The sequence below is a fragment of the Micromys minutus genome, assembly GCF_963924665.1.
Source record: "Micromys minutus genome assembly, chromosome: 31".
Lineage (NCBI taxonomy): Eukaryota > Metazoa > Chordata > Mammalia > Rodentia > Muridae > Micromys > Micromys minutus.
Genome location: NC_137966.1, coordinates 540,461 through 552,900, shown reverse-complemented (window position 1 = coordinate 552,900; position 12,440 = coordinate 540,461). Strand labels below are relative to the sequence as shown.

The 12,440-nt window shown below is 42.6% G+C and overlaps 1 protein-coding gene across 1 annotated transcript; it reads right to left on the bottom strand.

The window, feature by feature from the left end:
* On the bottom strand, window positions 1-7,396 carry THG1L (tRNA-histidine guanylyltransferase 1 like; the record flags this gene model as incomplete). Its single annotated transcript, XM_080942491.1, has 6 exons — window positions 1-420; window positions 2,171-2,278; window positions 3,498-3,586; window positions 4,697-4,866; window positions 5,957-6,133; window positions 7,206-7,396. The coding sequence occupies 6 exons, from the start codon at window positions 7,394-7,396 to the stop codon at window positions 259-261; spliced, it is 897 nt and encodes a 298-aa protein (XP_080798617.1). The 3' UTR covers window positions 1-258.
* Between the last annotated feature and the right edge of the window lie 5,044 nt (window positions 7,397-12,440).

The following is a 12,440-nucleotide window of genomic DNA, read 5'->3' as shown; positions in this document are numbered from 1 at the left end:
TGAAGAGAGCCAAAGAAGTCATGTTCTAACACCAGTTTTTTTTTTTTTTTTTTTTTTTTTTTTTTTTTTTTTAAGGTATTCTGCTTAAGCAGAACAAGATATGCCGCCCCCACACATCTCTCCTTCTGTCTCCACCCAACTCCAGTCCTGTCCCTCCTGACAGTGTTCTTGGGACCAGGAATGCTCGAGCCACCTAAGGTTGGGGGAAACTCGGGGAGCCCTGCATGATTAAGTGTGCCATAATTGAACAGCGCAAGATCAATTCTCTTCCACCAGAATCTCTGGGTGTTCCTTCCAGAAGGCATCCCCAATGAGATCACAGTTCAAGGCCACCAGCCTGGTTCTGGTCCGAGTCACAGCCATCTTTTCCCCTTCCATTTCTGCTGGCAGCCTAACTTCTTGTTTTCTGATTTCATCTACCTACGGGCAAAAGACAGAACAGGGATGATGTTGAGAGAGAGGTGGGTTGGGGAGGGGGGAGGCGCAAAGGGAATTATGGGAGAAATTCACCTTTTCAGTTGATATGCCACTGACTGCTGGAGTTTTATGTATCAGCAGGGTAGCCATCTCTCTGTGTAGATACACATCTAGTCTGGAATGGCATACACACCTTTAATCCCAACACTTGAAAGGTAGGCACATTTTTAGGGGTTCAAGGTCAGCCTGGGTTACACAGTGAGACCCCGTCTCAAAAGCTAACAGAATCAACCAGCACTTTTAGTGCTGTGGCTGCAGACTTGTGGTAGACTTCCCCTCTGCAATAGGTAAGGCCCTGGGTTGGTCCTTGGCAACACAAAAGTTTCAGCGAGTCTTGGGAAAAGGTCACTTTGCTGTGTTTTGAAAAGGGATTGTGATGGCCAGTTTTCACGTCACCTTGCCACAAGTTAAGAGTCATCTGAGCAGAAGGGCTCAACTATAGAATCTTCCAGACTGTCTTGATATGGAAGGACCCACTCAAGGTGTGGGCAGTCATCTTCTGGTACCTAGAACCAGCTTCCATTGCTGACTAAGGACCAGCAATCCCAGGAGCCTTCCAGGTTTTCAGTGCCAGACTGGGACTGCTGAGCTACCCAGTCTAGTAAACTGTGCAGTGACAGGGCCCTCTGTCCCCGAGGGACGACTATAAAGGCTGAGGCCTAAGAACAAGGAAACTAATGGGTTTTTACCCTCTTAGTTGAGAGACAACTGTTGTTACTATTTTAGTGTAAGTTGATTTAGTTAAAAAAAAAAAAAAAAAACAGAACTGATTTCCTAATCAGCAACAACTATGAAACTAAAGGTACCTCTCCTCTGCCTGAATAAGCACCCAAGGTTGGACTAAAAAGCAAACACATGAGAAAAGGTAATAAACCGAGGCTGCCAGTGGGATGTCTGGCTCTCAGGGTGCCCTTTAATCCTTAGAAGCACTCATTCATAAAAAATCTAACATGAAAAAGAAATGAGTTTAGAGAAATAATTATGCCTATGGGCTGATGGCTAGGAAAATAATGGCTGGATTAGGTACAGATGCACCCCAGAATAGTAAGGTGAGTGTGAATTTCTGGGAAATCTAATAGAATTGCTCAGAGTCAAAGCCTCTCATCTGTTCCCCACATTCCCAGTTTATGGTATCTCTCAGGACTTAGTACTTCAGTTGTCCTAAAGGGGACGAACCACGTAATGGTGTCATCCAGCATGGGAAAAAAATATTCTTTTTAATGTTTTATGATGCAAAATAGGTGTGCCACATTCACACTGTGCCTGAGGAGGTTAGAAGGAGGTGTTGGATTTCCTGGGACTGGAGTTACAAATGGTTGTGAGCCACCATGTGGGTGCTGGTAACTGAACCCAAGTCTTCTAGAAAGGAGCAAGTGGTCTTAGCTGCTGAGCCATCTCTCCAGCTCCATACTTCACCATTAAAAAGGTTTATTTGATATGTGGACACAGGAAGCATGTGTACAAATTTAAAATTCTGAGATGCTAATTACATCTACTCTAAGAGATTCCAGGCCACTACTGACTGACAAAAATGAGCATCCAAACTATTCCTGTACATTGCCTTCTTTTGGAACAATTCTATGACATGCTAGTCACCAGCACCAGAGCCAGACACGGTGAGCAAAACAGAACTGGGGAGGGACTAGGGCTCCCACAGTCTGACCACCATTTTTCTCTGAATATGTAGCCTTACCTTTTGCCACAATAACACTGTCCCTTTCCGGTATATGTGTGGCTCGTTGTTGTAGTTGATTTGGAACTCAGAGAACAGAATCTCATTCTTGTCTGCTGTCAGAGTTCCCTGAGGAAACACAGAGAAAAATCTTCAGTAGGTCTTTTTCTTACCCTCCCACTGCCAAGGGAAAGGACAGTGGGTTCCTCTTACAGTTGCTAATGAATGTTATTTTAATTAAAATTCAAATTACTCTACTACTGAGCTACATCCCAGTCCCTAATACTCTAATCTCGGCATCTACAATCATGAAATCCCCCTCTGCTGCAAACCCTGGCTGCACTGACCACACTCTGTGGCCTTAGTAGGAGCTAACAAGAAAGAACAACTTTGTGGACATATCAACTTGGTGTTGACATTTCTTACTTGATCACAATATCATCTCTATTCCCGAGAAAAGAAAGTAGATAATGGCTATCTATACTATTTGTTTTGTTTTCTTCAAGACAGGGTTTCTCTAGGTAGCCCTGGCTCTCCTGGAAATCACTGTGCAGACAGGCTGGCCTGAATTCAGAGATCTGTCTGCCTGTGCCCCAGACCTCCAACTCCCATGTGCTGGGAGTAAAGGCATGCGCTACCACTGCCCAACTGTCTTTACTCTTCTAAGAGGAAGCAAAATCTGATTTTGGCTCTAACTGGACATGGCTGCTGGAATTCCTACTGGTATTAATAAGTAAGTCTTCACCACTGATACTATTAGTAAAGACCACAAATACCTCAATACTCGCAATGTAGAAGATACTGTATCAGGACCTGTCCTGAAGAATTAGTCATCCCACAAGTGGCAGTGTTATGGAAGAAAGCAGGCCAGCACTTACTCAGCACTTCTCTGTGTTTGAATAAATCAAGGCATGCACCTTCTATAAGCCTATGAGGTAAGAACTATTATCCCAAAGTTTACTAAAGCAGAGAGGACACAGCCTACAGCTACGTGACTCTGAGCACTGACCCCCATTTTATTCAGGGGCTTATAACAGGAGTCCAATACAATATAGCACAAGGGGAGAGGACTTTCAGGGGCTAAGGAGAAGAGCACATGCACCAACTACAGAGGTGAGGACCCAAGATGCAACCGTAGCCAAGTGTAAGCACGCTGACACAGTGGCCCCAAGAGAAGTAATGACCAACTCTGCTGACCACAGGCAAGAGTTTCTGCTACTGAGATCTCTATATCCTTTCAAAATAGAGCTGTAAAGGAAACTAAGGAACAAAAGGGAACATTCTCGAAATGCTATAAGAGACCAGAGCAAATGTCCTCAACTGTGTTTCTGTTGTAGGATCTTTATACCTTTAATCTCTGCTGGGCTTGGACTGGTGTTAGTCCAGACTGCTGGATAAGGGCCCAGAAAACTGTATTATAAAGATTATTGATGTGACCTGTGAGAAAAACAAAATAACATTTATATATACTCAATCTTATTCTTATAAATGTATAATATTATGTATTACAATATATTTACTTGTGTTATATATAGACTATTTAAGTTTCCAGGAACACCACAATCTAGCTTTTCTCCATTTTAAAGTACAGAGATCTCAGAGACATTTAGTGGCTGCCCAGTCTGCCTACACAGACAGTAAAAGGGGTGGGAATGTAAACTTACTTCCTGATAACAACTTCACATGGTCATGCCAGCAATGCCTAATGCAAATCTGCTGACTTAGGTGTGTTCATCCTAGAAACAGCTGCCAAGACAACTCCAAGGAAATGGTAGGGAATATCAAGGGCTATGCAGCTTATGACTTCATGAGTGTGTCACAAAGCAAAAAGGGTGCTGCTACCATGCAGGCTCTGCATAAATGGAACGAGAATGCAGGAATACCTTATCTTCTGGTATTTAAAAAGCAAACATGGGCTGAAGAAATAATGGCTAAATAAATGGGTAAGAGCTCTTGCTGTGCAGGCCAGAGGACCTGAGATTGGATCCCAGTACCCGTGTAAGAGGCTGGGCATAGCCATGTGCACCTGGAACCCCAGAGCTGATCTAAGAGGATCTCGGGGGCTTGCCAGCTGCCAGACTTGGTCCAGGTTCAGTCAAGGAATAAGGCAGAACAGAGTGAGGAAACAGGACAACCCATGTCTTCCTCTGGCTCTGCAATACGTGTACAGGCAAGCACACATAAGCACATGCGTGTACAATTATAGACAAGCATGCATATGCACACACATCCATACACACATAGAGCAAACAATTACAGGTAATTTTCCCATAAAATCTACTAACTTTTCAAATATTGTTAAGTAATCAGTGTATGAGAGACAGCTTAGTGTAGTGGTGCACAAACTCTAATACAGGCCTCATAGCGTTGAGGCAGGATTGAAAGTCAGCCTGGGCTAAAGAAAGACTCTATTGAAAGGAAAAAAAATTTTTTTAAAAGACACTCGACTCCAAGCAACATACCAATGAGTCAAACTTTTATCAGACCTACAGTTTTAATGAATGGGTTTGGTAGTTTGACTCAAACTGTGTTCTTGGTGCCACTTACAGTCTGCCTGTCGCCAGCTGAGGTAGTCCTTCAAAGTCTGGTTGCTAGGATACAACACAACTCTTCCATCAAATCCTGGGGGATACAGAAGGGGCTGGTCCTCAAAGTAATCCCGCCAGTAAAACACATAACTGGAGGCGAATTGGGAGGCCACGAGAGTCATGAACTTACTTGCAAGACACATTGGGTGGAACAAGAAAAGAGAAAGTATTTGATATTAATTCCCCACCAAGATAGGACTTGTGGATACAACAGAGAGATTATACAAACCTCCCAGTCAGCTAGAAGATAAAATATATTCAGCTAAGAAAAACTTTTAATATCAGGCTGTATATTTTAAATATGGCCAGCCTCTACTTAAGCTACTTAGTGTCTTAGCATCACTAGTCCTGTGATGAAGCACCATGACCAAAAGAAGTTGGGGAGGAAAGGGTTAATTTGGCTCATACTTCCACATCACGATTCATCACTGAAGGAAGTCAGGACAGAAACTCAAATAGAGCAGGTTTCTGAAGGCAGGAGCAGTGGCCATGGAGGGGTGCTATTTACTGGCTTGTTCCTCATAGCTTGCTCACATTCTTTTTTTATAGAACCCAGGACCACCAGTCCAGAGAGGGCACTCCCCCATCAATCACTAATTAAAAAAATGCCCCACAAGCTTGCCTGCAAGCCTGATCTTATAAGGCATTTTCTTACTTGAGGTTTCCTGCCTCTCTGATAATTTTAGCTTCTGTCAAACTGACATACTGACATAAAACTAGCCAGCACACTCACTAACACCAAAATTTTTCTCCATATTGTTGTTTTGTGGGCATGGTGCTGTTTTCAGTCTTGGAAGAAAGGGAACCATTACTTTAAAAACATACCAATTTGGCATATAATTTGATTCCTCTAAGAGTTTCAACATACTACCAAACTCAACATCAGATGTATCTTAGTTAACAAGTTTGATAAATTAACAAATGGACAGGGTGACCCTGGCGAAGCTGCCCATGAATCACTAATACTCTATTTTTCTAGCTCTGTTCATAGTCTAAATAGTCAATAGGTTAGTCTGGAAGCTGGACTGATGGGACACAGAAGGGAAAGAACTAGATAAAGAAAGCATCTAAAAAAAAATAGACAGCATGAAGGAAAAGTCAAAATAGGACATGTGTACTCTGTAAATGCAACATCACCCACAATCTTTAAGATCTCAGCTGTTGTAATCAGAGGGACAGAGAATGGGAGAAAACATCCTAACAGGAGGCTGAAACTCACCTGGCTCTTCTTTTGAACCAGTTGCTTTTCTTCCTGAACACAAAGCTGTACTCATCACTCTGTCCATACGCAATCACAATGTCCTCCAGCTCCTCCATTACTGTCTGGGCACATTTGGTCATCAGATGGAGAGCCCGACTGTCATTAGGTTTGGCAAAGTTGTGCTTCTCAGCAAACCTTCATAGATAAGAGAAGAGCACAAATGGTGGAGAGTCTGTCATTACCAACACCATCCATAGAGGCAGTTAAAAGAGATGGAGAAATAACTCGGTAGATAAACTGTTTATCAGGACCAAGTTCTGGCCCGGAAATGCAAAGAAAGGGTGGGGGCTTGGTAGCACCTGTTTGTAATCCCAATGCTGGGGAGGTGGAGACAAGAGGATTCCTGGGGCAGATGACCACCAGGCTAGGGTATTTGGTGAGGTCCAAGGAAGTTCCATCAGAGACCTCATCTCAAGAAAGACAAGGTGGACAGCTCTGACAAGTGACACCCAACATTGACCCTACACTTACACATAGGCATATACAGAAAAAAAAAAAAAATAGTAAGTTTTTCTTTCTTGCTTTGACAGTCAAAAAGGGATACAGCTGCTAGGCCTAAGTCTACTTGCCTATGAAGTTCACCTTATTAAGTGAATAGGAAATATTATTACCTTACCAGGTTGTACTGATGATTAGGAGATCAAAATGTAATTATGTCTGACTCTTCCTAAGTGCTCATAAACATTACTATAATTCCATGTACTTATACAGCTATAAAATGGTAATAACTAATAACACAGCCCTTTATTGAAACTAAGTCCCCAATAGTTTACATTCTCTCTCCCCTTTTCCTCCTGTCTCTAGTGTAGCCAGCCCAGGTAATATGAAGCTGACAATGTGAAAGGGACATACTGTCAACTGCTGACCACAGATAGGCCTATGCAGGCCTCTTAATAGCTCTCAGAAATAACAAAAGGGTTGCACGTTTGGCTGAAGTTTAAGTGGTGGACCGAGAAATAACCCCTCCCCCCAACACAAAGTTCTTGCGAACTGTTTTCTGCTAAAGTAGCACGGGCTTTTCACCAATTACAATACCCGGTTCCTTTTTAAATATCTCAACCACCTAGCAGCAAAGCCTGATCTTAGCAAGTTCTACAGGAGACGCTGAATGCTGCGTGCTCATTGGCTGCCGCGTTACCCCGGAAACTATGGGCGCACTTCCCGGAAGTGCAGGCACACCACGCGGTCTCCCACCCTGCCAGCTCACCGGTGGAAATTCCGGCCGTCCAGCCGCACCACAACCCAGCAGTGCGGCAGGCAAGTGTCGTCAACCTCAAAATCCCGCACGTACTCAAACTTGCTCTTGGCCATGGCCAACCCCAATCTCAGGGATCGTCTTAAAGTGACGGAAGTAGCAGTCAAGAGACTGCCGATCCTAGCGGTGTTGAAAGTCCACATTCGCCATAGGGAAGCAATGAAAGGGCCCCACCCCGGAAGTTCCTGTCGCTGTCGGAGCCGCTCTAGCCACAGTGGAGGTTTTTCGACTCTACTGTCTTCATCTTGGCCAGCTGCCAGAAGAATGTGTTCTCTTGGGCAACTGTGCCTTTCTGCTCCCCACCGGCAACAATTTTTTCTTATGAAGCGATCAGATGTTGTTTTGTAACAAAGTTTGAAAGTGTATTTGTGATCTTTTTGTCTCTCACTTCTAAATAGTATTTACTAAGTAGCATTTCTAAATTCCTTGCAAAGATGAAATACACAGTTATCACTTTATAACTTGGAGGTGGGGTGGGGACCGTCCAGATTCTTCTGAGTAAGTTTAAACAAGAAACATAAAGTAGAAATCGATCACCTGTACAATTTTGTATTTTCCTCCATTGACCATGTTTGGTTTTTTTCCCAGGGTTATTTACTGGTTGTTCCAAAAGTGTGATTTTTAAACAAAGAAAGAGTTAGTGAGACAGCTCAGTGTGTAAAGTTGCTTGATGCCAAGTGTGATAACTTTGATCTGTAGAAGCCACATGGTGTGACCTTCCTTTCTCAGGCTTTCCAATAGGGAATGTTACCCTGTCATATGCCATTAGGTGAATTTAAATTTTGTACTCATCACTATTAAAAGATTTTGTATGTGCATGAGTTTATGCACATCTGTGTTTATGTGCATCTGTGTTTATGTGCATGTGGAGGTAAGAGGAGGACATTATCTTTGTCAATCCCTCTCTTAATTTTCGAGACTGTCACTGAACCTGACTCTCACTGATTCACCTAGACTTCACCAGGTAGCCAGCAAGTTTTAGAGAGCCTCCTCTCTGCTTTCTAACTTAGCAGGTATAAAATTCCACATCTCACTTTATATGGGAATGTTGGGAATCTGAACTTGGATCTCTATACTTGCCTGGAGAGCATATTAATTACAGAGCTATCTTCCCACTCTTGAACTCAGGAGAGAGAGAGAGAGAGAGAGAGAGAGAGAGAGAGAGTCAGAGAGAGAGAGAGAGAGAGAGAGAGAAAGAGAGAGAGAGAGAGAGAGATGAGAGATTCCTTGGAGCTTGAGTTTTACACATGGTTGTAAAACCACCCCTCCCCCAGATGTGAGTGCTGGGAATTGAACTCCAGTCCTCTGAAATAGCAGCAAGTGCTCTTACCCAGTAAGCCATCTCTGCCACACCTCTTGCATGTCTTAAGAGACTTAAAAACTTAAAAAAGTAGAAACACTGCACAGTAGGATAATTTAGCGTAGTATTAAATAGGAGTATTACATAGGTTTGTGTGGAGATATACAGCAAATCCTAGTAATGATGTTCCCAGAAACTCCCCCTTTCTTTCCATCAATTTTTCTATCAAACCCTCAGTGGTTTTTGTGGTGGTTCTGGGGTTCCCAGTGTCTGGTGACTTGAATTTAGACTTTGTGTTTACTTTCCTGGTTTCTGCCACAGGTAAGGCAGGGTTTATTCACCATGGGAGTTTCTAAGAATTCAGCACATCACCGGTGCTCTACTGTGTTTGATTTGTGAATGTTTTTACTGGTGTGTGGTGATTGTACAAAATAGTGGGTTTCGTTTTCATCCATGCCTGTAGCACACTCTGATTATATCCATTCCCCATGTTCTCACACATATTCTACCTGATCCCATGGCTTCTCCAATAGCTCTATCTTCTATGAACACATAGTTTTTAGAGTCCACATATGAGAGCAGCAGCTCTCATTTATTTCCCTCAGTTGGGTTAAACTCCTGTTGGGTGTGTGTGGAGGGCACAAACAATTGCAGACTCCACGCTCAGCCTTCCTTAGTTTACCCTATGGTGCCAAAGCTGGCCTTCAAGGAGGACCAAAAACAACCTGTCGAGGAGTTTATTTCAGCTTACAGCTTGTCATCCATCATGAAGGGAAGCCATGGTAGGAAGCTGGAGGCAGGCACTGACTTGGAAAGCTGGCTTGCTGCTCAGTTGGCTTGCTCTCTTTTCTTTCTCCTCTCTGTCTCTGTCTGTCTGTCGCTGTCTCTCTGTCTATCTCTCTGTCTCCCCGCCCCTTTCTTTTTTGAGACAGGGTCTCACCATATGGTTATAGCTGTCTAGAAACTAAATTCACTCTGTAGTCCAGGCTGGCCTTGAACTCATAGAGATCCTCCCACCTCTGCCTTCTGAGTGCTGGAATTTTAAGCCATGCACCGCACCATCATTACCTGTTCAGTTTGGTTTCTTATACAACCCAGGACCACTTGCCCAGGGTAGCACCATCCATAGTGGGCTGGGCTCTCCCGCATCAACCATTAATCAAGGAAATGCCCCACAGATAGGACCCCAGGCTAATCTGACAGAGGCATTTTTTCAATTGAGGTTCCTTCTTTCCTGATTTGTGTCAAGTTGACAAAAACTAACCAATAAGCTGTTCCATCTTGAAAAGGACTTCAAAGTCAAACCAAACTGAGTATACAGATCTTGACTCAGTGCTGCCTTCAAAACTGCTTTAACTCCAAGCAGTCACCACTGCTTGAGTTCATTTCTTGCTTACCACTGTTTGTTTCTCCAGAGAGGCATTTTGATCATCCCCCCCCCCCCCCCCCACCAAAAGCCTCAGTGCAAAACCCAGGAAGTGATTTGAGAAGTTTCACCACTGGGTGGTGAGGCGTCTTTTTGCTGTTAATTAGGTCACTTTCCATACACATACCACATTCTGTGATCACATCTAGTCTCCATTATCATCTTTATCTACCTCACACCCCTCAAGACTCACTTTCTCCCCAACTAGTTTCCCAAACTACTTTCATACCTTGGATTTTCTTGACACAGGCCTAGTGCCTGCAGCCACAGCTGCGTGTTGTTCTTGATGGCAATGTCTACCCCATTACCATAAGACAATGTTTCATCTTCTGCCCTGCCCCCCTCCCATGTCGCTCCCTGCACCTTAGAGCCAGTTCCAATGTTTCGTTCAGAGCTGAGGACTCCATAGTCCTCTGTTCTTAGCAGCAGCTCAATGCTCACTTCATATTTGTTGAAACAGTATAGCCATGTGCCAAGAGTGTACGGCAGGAGAGTTGTCTTACACAGAAGGGGGAAGTAAATAATTGGAAGAGTAATGCAATCTACTGGAAATATTCATTAATCAAAAGTATGGAGTTACAGCGGGCAGTGGTGGTGCAGGCCTTCAATCCCAGCACTCAGGAGGCAGAGGCAGGCAGATTTCTGTGTTGGAGGCTGACCTGGTCTACAGACTGAGTTCCAGGACAGACAGGGTTGCACAGAGAAACCCTGTCTGAAAAAAAGAAAAGTAGAAAATTGTGGAAAGTAAGAGTTATGTAATAATATAGAAGACAAGAAGTATTCGGCAAGGAAAACATAGGTAGCCAGAAAAGGTGAAGGTGGAAGGATGTTAACAATTACTGATTCTAGTGGTTACTATACAGGTATCTTTTCTATAAGTACATATAGAAAAATTGTGTCCCGACTCTAAACTTAAACAGACATCCCATGTCTCTACTTTTATCTGGTCCATCCTTTAAGTATCTGCTCACTGCTTGGCTGTGAACTAGCCACATTGCACACACATAATCACGCAATGTACACATCACCTCAGAGGTTGGGTCCTTTAGCTTTGGTTTTCACCTTCTGTCTTCTATATCCCAGACAGGCAGAAGAAAGGAAAAGGCAGTTAAAGGCCATGCCTCCCAATGAACCATCTCTCTTTATGCTTTTTTTTTTTCATTAAAGTGGCACAAATTCTGTTTACATATTTCTGGTTGTTCTTATCTTCAGAAGAGGCTAGGACCTAGATTTTTTTTTTTTTTGGTGGGGGGAGGGGGGGTGGCACCCGACTGTCTTAAACAATAAGACTTTCTTTCTTAAGTCTTAAATGCCAACATATTTTTGTTATATTTCTATTTCTGAGACTTCCATTCAAAAACTACATTTTCATTGAGACTTGGTTTATTTCCCTAAACCTAATCTTATTTTGAGAATGGCTTATAGAACTTATTATATACATCCACTATTCTTTTTTACAAAGCTGTTTCATCATCCATGAAGATCCAAACTGAGAGTTATGGCAGATGGCACTGAAGAGAAAAATAGCACCTCTTTGTGCAATCTATTTTGCAAGGTGGAAAATATATAATGTACCATTAAAAGCTGTCTCAGGCTGGCAAGATGGCTAGGCAGGAAAAGGTACTTGTCAGGGAGGCTGATGACTGAGTTAGAACCTTGGAACACTCTGAAAGGAGAGACCAACTGTCCCAAGTTGTCTCTGACCTGTGCTTGCTCTGTATTTGTTGAAACAGTATAGCCATGTGCCAAGAGTGTACAATGGGGAAAGTGTACATCACAGCACACAGGTCCCCACTACCACCACACATATACTTACAAAGAAATGTTTAAATTGAGTGATGGGCTGGGGAGAGGGCTCAGTGATTAAGAGTTCTTGTTGCTCTTGCTGAGGACCCAGACTCAGTTCCCAGCACCCACATGACAGTTTACAACTACCTATAAATCTAGTTCTAGGGAAAATGGCAATGTCTTCTAGTTTCTGTGGGCACCTGCATGCATGCATGTGGTGCACACATACACAGGGAGATCCATACACATGCACATAAAATCTTTTTTTAAAAAATTAAAATTGTGTTTTAAGGATTTTCTATGTACATATTAGAACATTTATTTCTCATCTTATTTTCATTTCCTATTTTTAGGTATACCTTACAAAAGTAAACATTAAGGAAAAATGCTTTCAACTAGTATATCACTGTCTCTAATACCAAAGTAATTGGTTAACACTTAGTATTCAGTTTCTGTAAGCTCTAATTTTATACTTTTAAAACTCCTATACATGATTAAGAATTTCATGCTTTATATGTTTGGATATGTTTATATGTTTAAATGTATCGGATATGAAAGTTAGTACAAAAACAATATGTGTATATAAATATGGAAAATGACCTTGTTTTTTTTTGGATCCCTTATGTGGATTTATGCTGTCCTTAAATTTGATGGAAAACAATCTCAAAAGAGT